Genomic DNA, 21638 nt, shown 5'->3' with positions numbered 1-21638 from the left:
GTGTTTTACTGACTATGCAAAGGCTTTCGACTTTGTGGATCATAGCAAACTATGGATAACATTGCAAAGAATGGGAATTCCAGAACACTCAATTGTGCTCATGAGGAGCCTTTACATAGATCAAGAGGCAGTTGTTCGGACAGAACAAGGGGATGCTGATTGGTTTAAAGTCAGGAAAGGTGTGGGTCAGGATTGTATTCTTTCACCATATCTATTTAATCTGTATGTTGAACAAATAATCCGAGAAGCTGGAGTATATGAAGAAGAATGGGGCATCAAGATTGGAGGAAGACTCATTAACAACCTGCGTTATGCAGATGACACAACCTTGCTTGCTGATAGTGAAGAGGACTTGAAGCACTTACTAATGAAGATGAGATACCCCAGCCTTCAGTATGGATTACACCTCAACATAAAACAAAAATCCTCACAACTGGACCAATGAGCAACATCATGATAAACGGAGAAAAGATTGAAGTTGCCAAGGGTTTCATTTTACTTGGATCCACAATCAACAGCCATGGAAGCAGCAGTCAAGAAATCAAAAGACGCATTGCATTGGGCAAATCTGCTGCAAAGGACCTCTTCAAAGTGTTGAATAGCAAAGATGTCACCCTGAAGACTAAGGTGCGCCTGACCCAAGCCATGGTATTTTCAGTCACATCGTATGCATGTGAAAGCTGGATAGTGAATAAGGAAGACCGAAGAGGAGTTGACACTTTTGAATTGTGGTGTTGGCAAAGAATATTGAATATACCATGGACTGCCAGAAGAACAAATCTGGCTTGGAAGAAGTGCAACCAGAATGCTCCTGAGAGGCAAGGATGGCGAGACTGTGTCTTACATACTTTGGACATGTTGTCAGGAGGCATCAGTCCCTGGAGAAGGACATCATTTTTGGCAGGGTCAGCGGAAAAGAGGCAGACCCTCAACGAGGTGGATTGACATAGTTGCTGTGCAACAGTGAGCTCAAGCATAACAACGATTGTAACGATGGGGCAGGACCAGGCAGTGTTTCTTTCTTTTGTGCATAGGGTCGCTATGAGTCAGAACCGACTCGACAGCACCGAACAACAACAGAAGGAAACTAGAGAAGGATATTAAGAGACTGAGGGTGGTTACGGAGGGTGGTGGGAAGTAGGGTCGTGGATCGGGACAAGTATACATCATTTTTATAATTTTGTTATTTTGAGCCATTCAAAAGTTAAATGATTTAATTAAAAGTAATTAAAAATTTTCTTACCGATTGTGAATAATTAGAAATTGTATGTTTACAGTGAATGCTAACTTAAAAAAAGGAACTTTCCCTCACATACATACATATATGTATATATTTTTAGATACAATTTTTATGCGGGTATTTTGTGATACTAGAGTGTTTGAAGTGATCAGTTAATTTCAATCAGGTCATCTCAACAATTTGTAAGCGAAACTGCTAAAAGTAGTTTGTCTTTTTATATAGTTTTTAACACAAAACCAAAAACCAAACGCTCTGTTGTCGAGTCCGGTTCTGACTCATGGTGACCCTACTGTGTTAGAGGACACAGTAAAACTGCCTCATAGGGTTTGCGAGGCTGTAAGTCTTTTATGGGAGCGGACTTCCACATGTTTTTCCTGCAGAATGGCTGGTGAATTTCAATTGCCAACCTTCTGGTTTGCATCTGAGTGCTTTAACCACTGTGCCACAAGGGTTCCTTTTCTTTCTAATATAGATTAGTCTTTTACAGTAAAATGATTTTTGCAAAATGGCTTTAAAACTTATTTTTTACTTAGGGAAATCATCGTATAGAAAGTTAGAAATATGTCAAACTTTGAACATTTCACTCAATAATATCTAATGTTTGTGTTTAAATATTGATCTGTCACTGACTCTCTTTAAATTTTCAGCAACATCAGCAAGTATTGACAGAAGTGCCCCCTTAGAAATAGGTCTGCAGCGATCTACACAAGGTATGTTGTGTCACATATTCATGTAGCACTTTCAAAAATCCATCCCGAAGCTCTGTTTATTCATTTATTTTTTCTTACAGTTAAACGAGCTGCAGATGAAGTTTTAGCAGAAGCAAAGAAACCACGAATTGAGGTAATGGAATTTTATTTTTAAGGTGATTTATATTGTTACTGAAATGGAATTGTGTAGTAACAATTCTGCGCTCATATTGTTAGGAGCTATTTTGAGGGGGAAAGTTGTTTAGTAGAAGGAAGAGTTGATTAGTAGGTAGTTTGGGTTTTGACTCATGTACAAGCTATGTGATGGACAAATCACTTAGTTGTCTTTGCCTTTTGTATTCTATTGATGGAAATATTCGAGTAGACCAGGGGTTAGAGAACTTTTGTAGAAAGAGACAGATAGTAAATACATTTTAGGCTTTGTGGGCTATATGGTCTCTGTTACAACTATCCCATACTCTTTTTAGCCCCAGAGCAGTCATAGGTAATATGTAAATGAACAGATGTGGCTTTGTTCGAGTAAGACGTTATACACACACACACACATCGGCAGTGGGCCGAATCTGGCGTTTGTGCTGTAGTTTGCCTACCTTGGAACAAGTTGGTGTGGGAATTTGCCTCACTCTTAAGAGCTGTAAACACCAAGTGCTTATCGCAGTTATTAAAATACCAACATATCAGGTTACAGGTTTCTTGTAGGATTTTATAGCCGGGGGACTATGTGTTAATAGTGACAGTTCATGTGAAGTAGAAGCCACCTTGAAAATGCAGTTACGATTGAGTAAGACAGTAAGGTCATTGATAAAATTTTATGTTAAAATAATTTAATTTTAATTAAGCATACTCAGACACGTACATGGTAGTTTTTGGGTAATGATAACAAACTCATTGTTATTACTCTGTGATAGGTAATTCTAAGTACTTTATATATATTAATGCACTTAATCTTTCCCACAACCCCTTGGAGTTGGTAGTTCTATGTGTTTTATCTATGAGTAAACATAGGCTCAGGGAGGTTAAGTGACTTACTGCAATTTCTACAGCCACTAAGTTGCAGAGCCAGGGTTAGAACCTAGGGACCTTGGTTCCTAACTATACCATTGCACTGGGTACGAATTTTGTGGCAGTAAAACTGAAGGTTTCCCCAGCTCTCCCTGTGTGAAAGGAGTTTGTGACCTGATGTGAATAGGGTACCATTTATTTGGAAAAGCCTGAACAGTTTAATTATTTGAAAAATTTCAACATGTTAGCAATGTTAATTTGCTAGGATTCCAGTAACTTGAAAAGTCAACAGGAAATAACATAATAAAATTATTTCCAGAGCGTATGTAACATTAAAATGTGTTTCACAGGCAGCTATATTACATAAAGTTTCCATTTCAGCGAATATATATTGAGGACCTGCAAGGAAAGAAACGTGAGGGTAGGAATTCTGATTTGATTAAAATGTAGACTGCATTTATTTTTAAAATGAGTAGTCTCCTAAGGAACTTGGGCAATCCATGTTAATGCCTTTATTGCAAATGGCAAAAGCTTGATGCATCTACTAAAATACTGCCGTTATGTTTGTTTCAGCAGATGTGTCTGTTTTAAGATTTTTTTTTTTAAAACACAGTGGAGTATTAGGGCATTATTTAGAACCCATCATCACTCTGTATTTCTTGAGGATACTGATGCTTTTTATACAATTTCATATTTTATTAGTCATAGACACACTAGTCCTCTGTTTTCTCATTTGTAGAACATGGGTGTTGAACTATGTCAGTCACTAAATCTCATCTTGTTTTTAAGCAGGCAAACACTTTTCTGACAAAATCTTATCTGAAATCCTAATATGTATTTTAGATAAAAGCTTAGCTACCAAGGTTGTATGCAGATTAGATCTTGAAGCGGCCAGTGAGACACTGCAGTAAACCCTTAATGCTCTGAGGAACATGTTTTGAAAACCGTTGGAGTTTAGCTTCTAGTGTTTTGATCTGTGCTGAGGGATTAGGCGCTTATAGCAATAGATGAAGAAAATCTAGGTTCAAAATGAAATTTTTGACTGTGGTGAAGGATTTTTATAAAATATAGTTACAAATTTTCTCAGAGAGAAGGAATTTGTTGTATGCTTCTGAGCAAAGGTGCATATGATATTTAATGGGAAGTACACTTAATCAGAAAAAAGTGATTAAACGAGTTGTTTTGTAAACTTTCAGGCAGTTGTCATCTTATGTGAGTCAGCATTGTTTATTATTACTGTATTCGTGTAATGAATGTGGTCACCAAAGGCTGTTTTAATGTTGACTTACGGCCACTTCTGCCTAGAATTTTATAGGTTGGAACTTTCTTAAGTAAATGTTTTAAGTGTTTTTCACTAGTAAAAGTTAAATAAAAATTTAAAACATTCACTAATGAGTAATTATTTCCAGGATGAAGAGTGTGTACGCCTTGATAAAGAGAGATTGGCTGCCCGTTTGGAGGGTCACAAAGAAGGAATTGTACAAACAGAACAGATTAGGTAAGGAGTTATTTAGTAGAAAGTAGGCACTTAGGCATGTGTAAGTATATATGGAAAAGGAGTATTAATATGCTACCCATGTTTACAAGGAGCCCTGGTGGCTCAGTGGTTAAGTGATTGGCTGCTAACTGAAAAATCAGCGGTTCGAACCCACCAGTGGCTACATGGGAGAAAGATGTGGCAGCCTGCTTCGGTAAAGCTTACAGCCTTGGAAATCCGATGGGGCAGTTCTGTTCTGTTCTCTAGGGTCACTGTGAGTTGGAATCAACTTGCTGCAGGCAGTGAGTTTTTTTGATGCATGTTCGCATTTACCTCTTCCATTCATTGTATGCTCTGCGCCCTGAGTTCAACAGATGATGATGTGTGGACATGTTTTATGATGGGGTATTTGGAAGCCATTGTGCTAATCGTGGTTTCTGGAAAGCCTTCTTGATTCTATTACCACATTGGTTTTCCTTTTTAAAATCGTTTCATAATCCAAACTATTTTATCATGTAATCTCTTGTCGATTTTTGGCAGAGGTCAGCAAACATTTTCTGTGAAGTGCCATATGTTAAATATTTTTGCTTTGCTGGTCTCTATTGCAGTTAGTCAACTCTGCTGTGGTGAGGGAAAGGAGCCATAGACGGTACATAAATGAACGGGCATGGGCATGGCTAAGTTTGGCCTGTAGCCTTGGTTTTTTGACTTCTGGTCTTTAGCACAATTAGAAGCATTTTGTAGTATTTCTTTGCCACAGTCTCCTTCTTATGGACGTTTTATCCAAAGTTAAGTCGATGCAGGTTAAAAAAAAAAAACTTCAGTGAGGTATAATTGATATAAAATAAACTGCACATACTTAAAGTATACAGGCTGTGAAACCATCACCTAGTCAACCAGTCCAGAAAATGAGCATCGGCGTCACCCTGTAGGCTTCCTGTGCTCTTCTCTAATGCCATGCTCCCGCCTAGCCGGCGTCCTCTTCTCCGGTGGCAACTGAAGACCTGTTACTGTAGATTAATTGTTTTTTTTCTAGAATTCTTTATAAATGGAATTATATAGTAGAGGTGTTATTTTCCTCTGTTTTCTTTTACATAGCACAGTTATTTTAGAGTCACCTACGATGCTGGGTGTATCATTAGTTTATTCCTTCTTCTTGCTATGGATGTCCCACCGTTTGTTTATCTGGTCGCCTGCTGATGGACATTTGGGTTTTAGCCATTTTTTGGCTATTACACGTAAAGCTGCTATGAACGTTCATTGAAGAGTGGAATGGCTGGATCATATGGTAGTGTGGGTTTAACTTTTTAAGAAAGCATGAAACTGTTTTCCGAAGTTATTGTACCATTTTACATTGCTACCAGCAGTGTGAGTTTCTCAGCGTTCTTGTCAATACTTGGTATGGTCAGTCTTTTTAATTTTAGCCATTCGAAAAGGTGTGTAGTGATATCTCATTGTGGTTTTATCTTGTATTTCACTAACGATAACTGATGTTGTGAGCATCGTTTCATGTACTTTTGCCGTCCTATTTTTTGTGAAGTGTTTTTCCAAATTTTTGCCCATTTTTTAAATTGGGTTGTTTAATGTTGTATTGAGTTTCGAGGGTTTGTTATATGTTCTGGATAAAAGTCCTTTTTTTTTAGATGCATGCTTTGAACTATTCTGTCTGTGGCTTGTTTTTACATTCTCTGAACAATAACCTGTCAAAAAGTAGAAAATTTTATTTTTTTTCTACATTTTATTTATTTCATTGTTGAGAATATACATAACAAAACATACACCATTTCAACAGTTTCAACATGTACAGTGTAGGGACATTGATTACATTCTTTGAGTTGTGTAGCGGTTCTCCTCCCTCTTTAATATAAATTCACTGTCCCCTAAAATTCCTATCTAATCTTTTGAGTTGCTGTTATCAATTTGATCCCATTAAAATAGTTCTTAAAAAGGTATAATGCTCAAGGCAGACCTTTTTTTTTTCTATTTTATTTATTTAAAATAATTTTTATTGTGCTTTAAGTGAAAGTTTACAAATCAAGTCAGTCTGTGACACGTAAGCCTATATACACCTTACTACATACTCCCATTTACTCTCCCCCTAATGAGTCAGCCCGCTTGCTCGCTCCCTCCAGTCTCTCCTTTGACCTTTTTGCCAGTTTCTAACCCTCTCTACCCTCCCATCTCCCCTCCAGACAGGAGATGCCAACACAGTCTCAAGTGTCCACCTGATACAAGTAGCTCACGCTTCATCAGCATCTCTCTCCTACCCACTGTCCAGTCCCTTTCATGTCTGATAAGTTGTCTTCGGGGATGGTTCCTGTCCTGTGCCAACAGAAGGTTTGGGGACCATGACCGCTGGGGTTCCTCTAGTCTCAGTCAGACCATTAAGTATGGTCTTTTTATGAGAATTTGGGGTCTGCATCCCACTGATCTGCTCCCTCAGGGGTTCTCTATTGTGCTCCCTGTCAGGGCAGTCATCGATTGTGGCCGGGCACCAACTAGTTCTTCTGGTCTCAGGATGATGTAGGTCTCTGGTTCATGTGACCCTTTCTGTCTCTTGGGCTCTTAGTTGTCGTGTGACCTTGGTGTTCTTCATTCGCCTTTGCTTCGGTTGGGTTGAGACCAATTGATGCATCTTAGATCGCCGCTTGTTAGCATTGAAGACCCCAGACACCACATTTCAAAGTGGGATGCAGAATGTTTTCATAATAGAATTTATTTTGCCAGTTGACTTAGAAGTCCCCTTAAGCCATAGTCCCCAAACCTCCGCCCTTGCTCTGCTGACCTTCGAAGCATTCAGTTTATCCTGGAAGCTTCTTTGCTTTTGGTCCAGTCCAGTTGAGCTGACCTTCCCTGTATTGAGTATTGTCCTTCCCTTCACCTAAAGTGGTTCTTATCTACTAACTAATCAGTAAAAAACACTCTCCTGCCCTCCCTCCCTCCCCGCCTCGTAACGACAAAAGTATATGTTCTTCTCAGTTTATACTATTTCTCAAGAACTTACAATAGTGGTCTTATACAATATTTGTCCTTTTGCAACTGACTGATTTCACTCAGCATAATGCCTTCCAGGTTCCTCCAAGTTATAAAATGTTTCACAGATTCCTCACTCTTCCTTATCAATGCATAGTATTCCATTGTGTGAATATACCATAATTTATTTATCCATTCGTCCATTGACGGACACCTTAGTTGCTTCCAGCTTTTTGCTATTTTAAACAGGGCTGCAATAAAGATGGGTGTGCAGATATCTGTTTGTGTAAAGGCTCTTACTTCTCTAGGGTATATTCCGAGGAGTGGGATTTCTGGGTTGTATGGTAGTTCTATTTCTAACATTTTAAGAAAACGCCAGATAGATTTCCAAAGTGGTTGTACCATTGTACATTCCCACCGGCAGTGTATAAGAGTTCCAATCTCTCCGCAGCCTCTGCAACATTTATTATTTTGTGATTTTTGGATTAATGCCAGCCTTGTTGGAGTGAGATGGAATCTCATTATAGTTTTAATTTGCATTTCTCTAGTGGCTAATGATCGAGAGCACTTTCTCATGTATCTGTTGGCTGCCTGAATATTTTCTTTAGTGAAGTGTGTGTTCATATCCTTTGCCCACTTTTTGATCGGGTTGTTTGTCCTTTTGTGGTGGAGTTTTAACGGAATCATACAGATTTTAGAGATCAGGCGCTGGTCGGAGATGACATAGCTGAAAATTTTTTCCCAGTCTGTAGGTGGTCTTTTTACTCTTTTGGTAAAGTCTTTGGATGAGCATAGGTGTTTGTTTTTAGGAGCTCCCAGTTATCTGGTTTCTCTTCATCATTTTTAGTAATGTTTTGTATTCTGTTTATGCCTTGTATTAGGGCTCCTAACGTTGTCCCTATTTTTTCTTGCATGATCTTTATCCTTTTAGTCTTTATGTTTAGGTCTTTGATCTACTTGGAGTTAATTTTTGTGCATGGTGTGAGGTATGGGTCCTGTTTCATTTTTTAAGGCAGACCTTTTTAACTGGTTAAGCTAAACTATTGTTTGGTTTTAAGATGACTTTAGGGAGTATTTTTGATTTCAGGTTTATATACTATCTCAGTGCAACAGTTTTGGGAGTTCTTTTCCACTCACCATAGCTCCAGAAAGTCTAGAGTCCATGAGAGTTTGAAATTCTCTGTGTTTTTCCCCTTTTGATCAGGAGTCTTCTGTGGAATCTTTGATCCAAGTGTTCAGTAATGCTAGGTGGGCACCATCAAATTCTTCTGGTCCCATGGCAAAGGAGAATGTTGTTCATGGAGGCAGTTAACCATGTATTCCAGATCCTCCTCCTATTCCTGGGGCTCCTTCTTGTGTTGTTCCAGGTGAATAGAGACCAATTGTTGTGCCTTGGATGGTGGCTTACAAGCTTTTTAAGAACCCAGGCACTACACAGTGAACTAGGAGATAGAACAGAAGCACTAATACATTATTAGGCCAATCAACTGGGATGTTCCATTAAACCATGACCCTAAACTTCCAAACCAAAGAACCAAATCCCATGAGGTATTTGGTTGTACATAAGTAGCCTTAGCACCTACTCTTTTTTTTTTTTTGGCATTGTTGTAAACATATCTATCACGTAATTTTTGCCATTTCATCTATTACAGGTGTACAGCTCATTAACAGGAATTACAATATAATCAGCTGTGCAAAGAAAATTGTATAATTTTGGTGAAACCTGTTTATCAATGTATTCTTTGTGGATTGTGCTTTTGGTGTAGTATCTAAGAAGTTTTTGCTAAACAAGGTCAACAAAGATTGTCTCCTTACCTGTAGAAGTTTTAGAATTTATATTTAAGTGTATGATCCACTTAGTTTTTTTTTTAATGCCATGAGATATGGCTTGAGGTTCATTTTTTTTCTTATGAGATAGGGATTGAAGTTCAGTTTTGTGCAAATGGATGACCATTTGTTCCAGCTATGTTGGTCTCTACTGAATTGCCTTTGCACTTTGTAAAAAACCGATTGTTAGTATATGTGTAGGTTTGCGTTTGGAACCGTTATGTTTCCTGATCTGTTTGTCTTTATGCCATTGCCACACTGTTATAGTTACTGTTCCCTTTATAATAAGACTTGAAATCAGATAGTGTTAGCCCTCCAACTTTGTTCTTCTGTTTCAAGGCTGTTTCATTATTCTAGAGCCTTTGTATTTCCATATGAGTTTTGAAATTAGCAGATTGTCAGTTTCTACCAAAGTGCCTGCTGGGATTATGATTGGGATTCAGTTGAATTTATAGGTTAATTTGAAGAGATTGACAATTTAATAACATTGAATGTTCTGACATCTCGCCAAAGTTTACTCCTCCATTTATGGAGAGATATTTAACAACAACAACAAAAAACTTCCAAACCAAACCCATTGCCATCAAATCAGTTCCGACTTGTGGTGACCTCGTGTTAAAGGGTACAGTTGCTCCATAGGGTTTTCTTGTCTGTAATCCTTGTGGAAGCAGATTGCCAGACCTTCTTCTATAGCGCCACTGGGTGAGTTTGAACTCCCAAGGTTTAGGTTACTTGCCGATCACAAATCCCTTGCACCACCCAGTAACTTGTGGAGACATATTTAGGTCTTTAATTTCTCTCAGCAACGTATCATAATTTTCAGTTCAAGTGTGATGCATCTTTTGTCAAATTTATACATAAGTATTCCATGTTTTTTGATGCTATTTTAAAAGATATATTTTGAAATTTCAATGCTTGATTATTTCTTGCTAATATAGAAATACAGTGATTTTCGTGTGTTGATCTTATGTCTTGCAATCTTTCTAAGCTCTTTTAATTCTGTTAACTTGATTTTCTACATAGACAATCATGTTGTATACGCAGAAAGACATCTTTATTTATTCCTTTCCAAACTGGATGTCTTTTATTGCTTTTCCTTTCCTTATTGCACTGTCTGTTTGTTGTACTGTGGGGGCTTGTGTGTTGTTGTGATGCTGGAAGCTATACCACCGGTATTCAGATACCAGCAGGGTCACCCATGGAGGACAGGTTTCAGCTGAACTTCCAGGCTAAGACAAACTAGGAAGAAGGACCTGGCAGTCTACTTCTGGAAAGCATTAGCCAGTGAAAACCTCATGAGTAGCAGTGGAACATTGTCTGATAGAGTGCTGGAAGTTGAGCCCCCCAGGTTGGAAGGCACTCAAAAGATGACTGGGGGAGAGCTGCTTCCTCAAAGTAAGAGTTGACCTTAATAACGGGGGTGGAGTAAAGCTTTCGGGACCTTCATCTGCTGGTGTGGCGTGACTCAAAAGGAGAAGAAATAACTGCAAACATCCATTAATAATCGGAACCTAGAATGTACGAAGTATGAATCTAGGAAAATTGGAAATCATCAAAAATGAAATGGAATGCATAAACATCGATATCCTAGGCATTAGTGAGCTGAAATGGACTGGTATTGGCCATTTTGAATTGGACGATTGTATAGTCTACTATGCTGGGAGTGACAACTTGAAGAGCAATGGTGTTGCATTCATCATCAAAAAGAACATTTCAAGATTTATCCTGAAGTACAGTGCTGTCAGTGATAGGATAATATCCATACGCCTACAAGGAAGACCAGTTAATATGACTCTTCTTCAAATGTATGCACCAACCACTAGGGCCGAAGATAAAGAAATAGAAGATTTTTATCAGCTGCTGCAGTCTGAAATTGATCGAATACGTAATCAAGATGTATTGATAATTACTGGTGATTGGAATACGAAAGTTGGAAATGAAGAAGGATCAATAGTTGGAAAATATGGCCTTAGTGATAAAAACAATGCCGGAGATCAAATGATAGAATTTTGCAAGACCAACGACTTCTTCATTGCAGATACCTTCCTTCGCCAATGTAAACGGCGACTATACGCATGGACCTCACCAGATGGAACACACAGAAATCAAATTGACTACATCTGTGGAAAGAGATGATGGAAAAGCTTAATATCATCAGTCAGAACAAGGCCAGTGGCCGACTGTGGAACAGACCATCAATTGCTCATATGTCAGTTCAAGCTGAAACTGAAGAAAATCAGAGCAAGTCCACGAGAGCCAAAATATGACCTTGAATATATCCCACTTGAATTTAGAGACCATCTCAAGAATAGATTTGATGCATTGAACACTAGTGACCGCAGACCAGACGAGTTGTACAGTGACATCAAGGACATCATCCATGAAGAAAGCAAGAGGTCACTGAAAAGACAGGAAAGAAAGAAAAGACCAAGATGGATGTCAGAGGACACTCTGAAACTTGCTCTTGAGTGTGGAGCAGCTAAGCAAAAGGAAGAATTGATGAAGTAAAAGAACTGAAGTTTTCAAAGGGCTGCTCGAGAAGTCAAAATAACGTATTCTAATGACATGTGCAAAGAGCTGGAGATGGAAAACCAAAAGGGAAGAACACGCTCAGCGTTTCTCAACCTGAAAGAACTGAAGAAAAAATTCAACCGTCGAGTTGCACTAGTGAAGGATTCCATGGGGAAAATATTAAATGATGCAGGAAGCACCAAAAGAAGATGGAAGAATCCACAGAGTTGTTATACCAAAAAGAATTAGTCGATATTCAGCCATTTCAAGAGGTGGCATAGGATCAGGAACCGATGGTACTGAAGGAAGAAGTCCAAGCTGCTCTGAAGGCACTGGCGAAAAACAAGGCTCCAGGAATTGATGGAATATCAATTGAACTGTTTGAACAAACACATGCAGCGCTGGAGGCGCCCACTTGTCTATGGCAAGAAATATGGTAGACAGCTTCCTGGCCAACTGACTGGAAGAGATCCATATTTATGCCTATCCCCAGGAAAGGTGATCCAACCGAATGTGGAAATTATAGAACAATACCATTAATATCACACGCAAGCAAAATTCTGCAGAAGATCATTGAAAAATGGCTGTAGCAGTATATCGACAGGGAACTGCCAGAAATTCAGGCCAGTTTCAGAAGAGGATGTGGAACCAGGGATATCATTGCTGATGTCAGATGGATCCTGGCTGAAAGCAGAGAATACCGGAAGGATGTTCACCTGTGTTTTATTGATTATGCAAAGGCATTCGACTGTGTGGATCATAGCAAACTATGGATAACATTGCGAAGAATGGGAATTCCAGAACCCTTAATTGTGCTCATGAGGAATCTTTACATAGATCAAGAGGCAGTTGTCTGGACAGAACAAGGGGATGCTGATTGGTTTAAAGTTAGGAAAGTTGTGCATCAGGGTTGTATTCTTTCACCATACCTATTTAATCTGTATGCTGGACAAATAATACGAGAAGCTGGGCTATATGAAGAACGGGGCATCAAGATTGGAGGAAGACTCATTAACAACCTGCGTTATGCAGATGACACAGCCTTGCTTGCTGAAAGTGAAGAGGACTTGAAGCACTTACTAATGAAGATGAGAGACCCCAGCCTTCAGTATGGATTACACCTCATCATAAAGAAAAGAAAAATCCTTACAACTGGACCAATGAGCAACATCGTGATAAATGGAGAAAAGTTGAGGTTGTGAAGGATTTCAGCCATGGAAGCAGCAGTTAAGAAATCAAAAGACACATTGCGTTGGGCAAATCTGCTGCAAAGGACCTCTTCAAAGTGCTGAATAGCAAAGGCGTCACCCTGAAGACTAAGGTGCGCCTGACCCAAGCCATGGTATTTTCAGTCACATCATATGCATGTGAAAGCTGAACAGTGAATTAAGGAAGACTGAAGAAGAGTTGATGCCTTTGAATTGTGGCGTTGGCAAAGAATATTGGATATACCATGGACTGCCAAAAGAACGAACAAACCTGTCTTAGAAGAAGTACAACCAGAATGCTCCTTAGAGCAAGGATGGTGAGACTGCGTCTTATATCCTCTGGACATGTTGTCAGGAGGGATCAGCCCCTGGAGAAGGACATCATGCTTGGCCGAGTACAGGGTCAGTGGAAAAGAGGAAGACCGTCAACAAGGTGGATTGACACAGTGGCTGTGCAACAATGAGCTCAAGCATAACAATGATTGTAAGGATGGCACAGGACCGGGCACTGTTTCGTTCTGTCACGCATAGGGTCGGAAGAGACTCGACAGCACCAAACAACAACTACAACCAAAAGAACCAACAAATCTGTGTTGGAAGAAGTACAACTAGTATACTCTTTAGAATTAAGACTTCTCACATACTTTCGGCTTAGTATCAGGAGGGACTAGTCCGGACATCATGCTTGGTAAGGTAGAGGGTGAGTGAAAAAGCAGAAGACCTTCAAAGGGATGGATTGACACAGTAGCTACAACAATGGGCTCAAGCATAACAATTGTTAGCATGACGTAGGACCAGGCGATGTTTTGTTCTGTTGTACATACTATCGCCATGAGTCAGGAGCAACTCAGTGGCACCTAAGAACAATAGTGGGATATAGTATCAGTTTACCTTTAAGTGATATTTTACCTCTTCTCATATAATACGGATCCCTGGTGGCGCAGTGCTCAAGAGCTTGGCTGCTAGCCAAAAGGTCAGAAGTTAGAATCTATCAACTGCTCCTTGGAAACCTTTTGGGGCAGTTCTACTCTGTCCTGTAGGGTTACAGTAGTGTACTTCCATTTTTCCTTTCGTGGCGTTTGTCATATTATTGTCAGATATTTTTCTTATACACAGGCTATAAACATTTTTTTTTATATAAACATTAGGAATTATTTTTATTATATGTTTTAAACAGTAATCTTTTGAAGAAATTTAAGTAATGAGAAAAACATTCTTCAATATTTATACATGTAGATACCGTTTCTAGTGCTCTGCACTGTTTATAAATTCATATACTCGTTGTGTTAATTCCACATGAAGAACTTGTTTTAATATTTCTTTTTGTACACGTCTGCTGGTAATTAACTCTTTCAGTTTTTGTATGTCTGAAACAGTATTTATTGCATCCATATTTTTTTAAAGAGATTTTCACTCTATACAGATTTCTAGATAACATTTTTTAAGTGCTTAAAAGGTGTTGTTTCACTGTCTTGATTGCATTGTTTCCGATTAGAAATCTGGTTTTATTTATTTTATGAAATGTGTCTTTTTTTTTCCCCCTCTACTTTTAAGATTTTATCTATCACTGGTTTGAGCCATTTAAATAAGACATGACTGGGAGAAGTTTTCTTCATGCTTGTTGTCCATTTAGCTTTTTGGGGGTATTTTTGGGTTTATAACTTTTGCCAGATATGGAAAATTTTTGTCATGTTTTTCTTCAAATGTTTTTTTCTGTCTTTCATTTCCAGACTTCAGTTATTCAAATGCCACTTGAAGTTGTCTGACAGCTCAGTGATTGTTATTTCTTTCATGGATTGTTTCCATTCATACTGGATATTTTTTGTTGTGTCCTCAAGCTCCTTCATCATTTATTCTGCATTCTCATATGTTTTTAGTCTCCATCATTGTGGTTTTCATCCCTGGAAGGTTTTTGATCCTTTTTAATATATTCTGTGTCTCTACTTAACTTTTTGAAAATACGGACTATAGTTACAATCACTGTCTTAATGTGTTTGCTAAATCTAACATCTAGCAGTTTACAGTTGGTTTTGATCAATATTTCTCTCATTCTGGTTTATATTTTCCTGCTTCTTTGCATGCCGTATAATCTTTGGTTGAATCTTGGACATTGTCAATTCTACCTTGTTGAATTCTAGATTTTTGTTATTTTAAGAGTGTTCAGTTAGGGTTGATCTCTCCTGCTGAGGCAAGACCATTCTGAGTAGTTTACCTAGTGCTGCATGAATTTGAGCTTTCAGTTTGACTAATGGGAACCGATACTATTCTTGACCCTGTGTGGGTGCTGGGCATTGTTCCTTTTAATCTTCTTAGGTGGTTCTTTTCCCAGTTTTAGTGTTCTGCTGGAATTCTGCCCTCTCTGCAGCTTTATCTTCTCAGGTACTCTGTCCTTTGAACTTGAGCCACCCTCTTCTTCCTGGACTGTCAGCTCCTTTTCCTGAACTCATGAAGTTTCCTAAGTTCTCCATCTCCCTTCTCCATCATGTCTTAGGAAACTCTTAAGGCAGTAAGCTAGGGCAGTCATAGGGCTCACATTGTGTACTTTTCATACTCCAGGGTTCACTTGCCTTCATTGCTTGATATCCAGTGTCTAGAGGACCATCATTTCGTATATTTTGACTGGTTGTTTCAACATGGGAGGATTAATTCAGTTTGTGTTACTTTATCTTGGCTGGTGGCAAAAGTCCAATATAGATTTTAAGGCTTGATTGTAGTTTCGAAAAGTATTTAATTTTGGTCCAAGTTACGTTAGTATGCTCTAGATTTTAGGAGAAAGTTGCAAAGTATTATACAAAGTGAGTCACATATCAGATGCATGTTGAGCGTCTGCTGTAAAGTATTTTTATACCAGTTATAATAAAATAACATACTGTGTAATACTGCCATAGAGACCTGGTGGCACAGTGGTTAAGGGCTTGGCTGCTAACTGAAATGTCGGAGGTTCAAACCCATCAGCGACTCCGTGGGAGAAAAGACCTGGCAATCTGCTCCTGTAAAGATTACAGCCAAGGGGACCCTATGGAGCAGTTGTACTCTGTTAAATCAGGTTGCTGTGAGTTGGAATCGACTCGACGCCTGAGAATAGTACTACTATGATGACACCTGCAGAAATTTCTCTCCTTTTTTCAGATTTTGCCTAAACATAATTAAAAATTTTTGTCTTGTGACTAAAGTAATATTTTTGTCAGTGGTTGTTAAGGTACCCCAACACTTTAAACTCTTGTTCTGTTTTACATGATAAAAAAAGACATTAAGTGTGCATAAGATTATCATCTTATGGAAGCTGTGCTTTCATTGTTAAGTTATTGAAAGCACAGCCCCTTTTTGCTATTTTGCCCATTATCCAAAAGATAACTAAAAAGGGGAAAAAGAAAATCGTTCAAGATGTGGTTTCATCTTCTAGAGATTAAAAGGAATGCTATGCTTATATGGCATGCAGTTAGAAGTCTCTGTCATCTATAAAATCTATACAGTGTATGCTATGACATATTGATTTGAAACATTGAAATACATTTCATGGGCAATCTAGGCTTTGGATTCTCTACAGAATCAGTTTGTAACCCCTTTTCCAGGGTGGACTGTGTGTTTTATATGATTTCCACTGGTAGAGAGGGAGTTAGCAAATGAAAGTCTTACAAAATATTTTTAAAAAACCCATATTAATAGATTACTGCTCTTTTTGGGAATATATGAAAAATCACATGTGAAGGATTTTGTTGCAGTTACCTTTATAAGAGATTAGTAACTTGCTCTTAGAGTAGTATCAAAAAGTAAACCTTTATAAAAACCTTTTCTAATTACAAAATACCGAGTATGTCAATTTTACAGATAGGAAGAAAACTTTATTGCCATTTAAAAATGAAATGTTTTTACCAGTAACATATATATATATACATATATATATGTATGTATGTATGAAAATATGTATATTTATGATGTGTTTGTGAGATCCTTAATGTGAAAATTAAGAAATTACCTTTTAGGTCTTTGTCTGAAGCTATGTCAGTGGAAAAAATTGCTGCCATCAAAGCCAAAATTATGGCTAAGAAAAGATCTACTATCAAGACTGATCTAGATGATGATATAACTGCCCTTAAACAAAGGAGTTTTGTAGATGCTGAAGTAGATGTGACCCGAGATATTGTCAGCAGAGAGAGAGTGTGGAGGACACGAACAACTATCTTACAAAGCACAGGAAAGGTAATTCAAATATTTTATTCATTTGTTAGAGTGCATGTGTATATTTAATCTGTGATTGGTTATAGAATTGGTTAAAATTTGCTATGAGGAGGAGGTTTCAGGTTTTATCCCTTTGAAAAGTTAGTAATGCAGATTTCTGGGTAGCCATATTTATTATTCCGTTTAAGCAGATGCTTATTGGTTACCAAAAGCTGATTGAAAACCGTGATTCAAAATGCAAGCCCTTTTATGTACACATCATTTGTAAATTCACAGGGTGGACCAATTTTCCTGTTGAGTCATGTGTTGCTTGAAATTAGTGGATACTGGAAATATTGATGATAAGCTCTCTGGATGTTAATGTCATCATCAATTTTTTTCCCCCACTAAGTAGAGAACTTATGAAGATCAGTCAGCAGATATTGAGTATATTTCATTATTTTGTTGTGTGGATGTAGCAAGATTTGTTTCTTTTTAATGGAGGTTTTTCCCCCCCAGGATAGTGGAGTTTTTCTCCTGCTCTTCCTGTGTACCTTCCTCCTTACCTCCCTTGCTGCCTCTTCCTTTGTCTCTCCCTTCCTCTCTTTCATTCTCTCTATTACAAATAATGCAATGAAGAACTTCCTTGTACATGTACCTTTATACGTTTATGTGTATATGACAAAAGAATTGATTCCTGAAAGGAGAATTGCAGGTCAGAGAAGATGTGTACTTTAAATTTTGAAACATTAAAATTTGAAAGATACTGATTGTTCAGTATCTTAATGAATTTCCAAAAAATTTACTTTGTTTTACATATTTTCATCTTTCTTTTCGTCCCCTACTCCCTCAATTTTGTGTTTTAAGTGTTAATTTTCCAGTGACTAACTGGTTAGTAGTGATGATTTGGTAAATAACATTTAAAGATGTTTGGGAGATTACTGATAAAATTGAGCTTTAACATTGTTCTAGGCAGGCTGATTGTGGTTGCAGAATTTTAGGGTTCTCACAGGTCACTATGAGTCGGAATCGACTCGACGGCACTGGGTTTGGTTTGTTTTTTTAGACTTAATTTTATTTTATGACATTTTAATGGGAACAGAGCTACTGGAAAAAGAGTATATGAAGAAAAGGATTCATTCTTTTTCTTTTGTACTCTGAATTGTTCTAAAAAGTATTTGAGGCAGAGATTATCCTCTACACTTTAGGATTATAAAGGAACCTGAGAAATTGAGTAAACAGCCATTCCATTTTTGTATTTGCAATAAAGTAACCTGTTGATACTCAATTTGACTGCCAAATATGGCCAATACTTGAATAATATTGTGACTTTTATTGTTATACCAATGTTTGTCATGATTATTGAAACTCATGATAAAGGAAGAAAACATAGGTGATATGCCCAGCCTTATTTTAGACCAAGCATTAAATTTTCAGATAACTCAGATGAACAATTTTCTTTGAGCTCTAGATGGCAGGATTGTACCATCATTTTAAAATTTAGTACTAGTTCTGATTTAATGTTGTGGCACCACTGTAGCTTTTTAAAAATAAGTTAATAATTTAGAAATTGTTTAGTAGCAAGGTTTGCTTTTATGAGTATTAACATTTTTAAAAATCAGAAATAAATATTTATTGATGATAGTCTGTGTATGCCATTTTCATCTGGTAAACTGAAAAAATACTCTTAGGTATTAATCGCACTAAAGAGCCCTAAGATTTTAGTCAGTCCTTCATTATTAACAGTTTTTAGAACTTTTCTTTTTTTCTGAGTTTCAGAAACAAAATACAGATTCAGTATTCCACAAGAAATATATATTATTTTGTACTGTTATGTGACTATTGCAAGCACCCAGAATAAAGCAACCTAATTGTTTCCTGCCATTAATAAAACATACTTTTAAAATTATTTATACAAGTTAGCATATTGTAATTGTTGACAATTGATAAAAAGAGATTAGTAAAGGAAGATAATCATTGTCGTATGGAAGACTGCCACCCAAAAATATCCAATAGTAATGATTTGACTGATCCTTCTTGAGCTTATATACCTTACTTGACACTTTATTATCTTAAAAATAATGATAATTCGATTTTCATAACATTTTATTTGCGTTTTTCACTGTTGTTATTTGCACCGATGGTGAAAAAGCAATGGTTGGGAAAATCACTGGAACCTTGGCGAGAGTCAAGGCAGTATCACCAAACTTTACTAGTAGCCGTTTTGTTCTTTGCCACTGAATAATGTCCTCATGAGGTTCTAAAAGTTATTTATTTTATTAAGTCTTGACCCTTAGTTTTACATCTTTTGAATATTTTATGTGATGAAATGGGAAATTTGCATAAAGTACTTTTTCATTACACAGTAGGATGGTTGTCCCCATGAACAGCACTTATGCCGTTGTTTACCTTTTGAGCCTAACCAACTACTTTTTCATGGAAAATTGTTTTTTATTTGAATAACTGTTATTCAGACTTTGATATTTGGCAGATTATTTTTTCAGAAACGAAGGAAGTAAGCTTGTTGCTTCAAGGAGAGCACCTGACAGTATTTGTTGCCAGTGATGAAATGTGAGCTTTCCTGAGAGAATTGTGCAGTTTCCTTTCTGCCACTGAGACCTTAACAATGTCCCACTTCTTCAAGATTCTTCTGATGAAATCCATGGTGATGTTGTTGTTGTTTGTTAGGTGCCGTTGAGTTGATTTTTGACTTCTAGCAACCCTGTGTGACAGTAGAATTGCCCCATAGGATTGTCTGGCCTGTAATCTTCACAAGAGCAGATTGCCAGATCTTTTTCCTGCGGAACCACTGGGTGGGTTCTCACTGCCAGCTTTTCAGTGAGCTGCCAAGCGCTTGACTGTTTGTCCCCAGGACTCCTTATGATGATATTAACAAATATGATCTGTTTACATTACATCAGTAAATGTGTTAATATTTGGAAGATGTACATAACTCAGTGATTCGATGTTTTCCAGATGACCAGTGCACGCTGTTAAAAGATCACGCATGGGCAAAAGATCTGCTCAAAGTACAAGATAAACCACTGGATTTTAGAGTGACAAAATATGGATGTGATTTCCATATTGGATTAATTTTTAAGAAACCATACCATTTAATTTTGTTTTAGTAAGTTATCTAAGGAAAATATCAGCAACTATCTGAAAAGCTATTATAATATCTCTCCCTTTTCTAACTGCATATCCTTGAGGCTAGATTTTCTTCATATTTTTTGACTAAAACAAGATGCCACAGCATATGTTGAAAGTAGCAGCAGCTATATGAATACAGCTATCTTCTATTAAGCCAGACATTAAAGAGATTTGCAAAAAGAAGATTAAAACAGATTTGTTCTTTCTTGTTACTACTTTTTTGTGTTTGGAAAATAATTTTTCATAACAATATGTCATTTATGTTTGCATGGAATAGAGTTCTTATTTTTTGAGGAATTCTTTAAAAAATCTCCATTTTAATTTCTAATATGAAAAATATTGGTAGATATAACCTAGACAAGCCTAAGCTCTCAGTAATTTCTAAGAGTGTAAAGGGTTCCTGATACTTTCACCTGCTGTCCTAAAGAATAACAGGAAATAATACTATAAGTCTGGCAAAAGTAATAGTTATATTTCAAACTGCCTCTTATTTTCTGAACCTATTTATTTGTATAAATATGTAACATCTACAAGCCAGGCACTGTGCTAGGCATTGACTGGAGATGGATTGGTCCTAGCTCCCACAAAGGTTATATTCTTTAGGAGGAAACAGAAAATTAAATAAGCAGTTCTTGTGATACGTGCCATTATAAGGTAGTCACTCAGCAAGGGCAGCTAACTTAGTCTAAAGAATAAAGGATAAAAGGGAGTGAAGTAGGTGAAGGGGTTTGTTGGGAAGAGTAGTGCAAGTGGAGGGAACAGTATGCTTGATTGTCTACAGAAGAGAAATCATGTTGCATTTAAGGAACTTAAAGAAAATGAGTATGCCTGGAATGTGAGTACTATCGCAATATTTCAGCCCCACTGACTGCTTTTCTGTTCCTGTATCAGCTGAGCTCTTTAGCACCTACTGACTTTCGTGTCTAAGATCTCTTCTACCTGAAGCACTTTTCTCTTGGATATGTGCATAGTGCAGTGTATTTCTATTTTCATTTCTTGGCTCACACATCATTTTCTCAGCGAGACCTTCCTTGGCCTACCTATGAAGCTAAAGGCGCTCTCCTACCCGGAGTTACTCTCTAGCACATCTCCTGTCTTACCCTACTCTGTGATTACTTGTTTATTTTTCTTTTTGTCTCCTTCATTAGAATGTACGGTTCATGAAGGCAGGGACCATGCCTCTCTTGGTTATCATTATATCGACTGCCAAGCATGATGTTTGGTTTATGGTAGATGCATAATGCATATTTCTTAAAATGTTGAGCGACCGACAGATTAAGAACAACTATCAAGGAAACTATTATACGCGTCAGGGAAAATGAAGAGAGAATTAGTATCTCAAAAGGCCAAGAAAGAATATTTCACAAAGGAAGGAGTAGTCA

General features: G+C 37.5%; 1 protein-coding gene across 2 annotated transcripts in view; it reads left to right on the top strand.

Annotated features, from left to right (window-relative positions):
• CDC73 (cell division cycle 73) overlaps nt 1–21638 on the top strand; it is a 134011-nt gene that overhangs the window by 11758 nt on the left and 100615 nt on the right. For both annotated transcript variants that reach the window (XM_064276486.1, XM_064276487.1), the window contains exons 4-7: nt 1888–1950; nt 2031–2083; nt 4362–4450; nt 16932–17148. In XM_064276486.1, the coding sequence (XP_064132556.1) occupies nt 1888–1950; nt 2031–2083; nt 4362–4450; nt 16932–17148 (422 nt within the window). The remainder of the gene's footprint in view (nt 1–1887; nt 1951–2030; nt 2084–4361; nt 4451–16931; nt 17149–21638) is intronic.

The sequence above is a fragment of the Loxodonta africana genome, chromosome 25, assembly GCF_030014295.1.
Source record: "Loxodonta africana isolate mLoxAfr1 chromosome 25, mLoxAfr1.hap2, whole genome shotgun sequence".
Lineage (NCBI taxonomy): Eukaryota > Metazoa > Chordata > Mammalia > Proboscidea > Elephantidae > Loxodonta > Loxodonta africana.
This window is presented reverse-complemented; position numbering and strand designations above follow the sequence as displayed.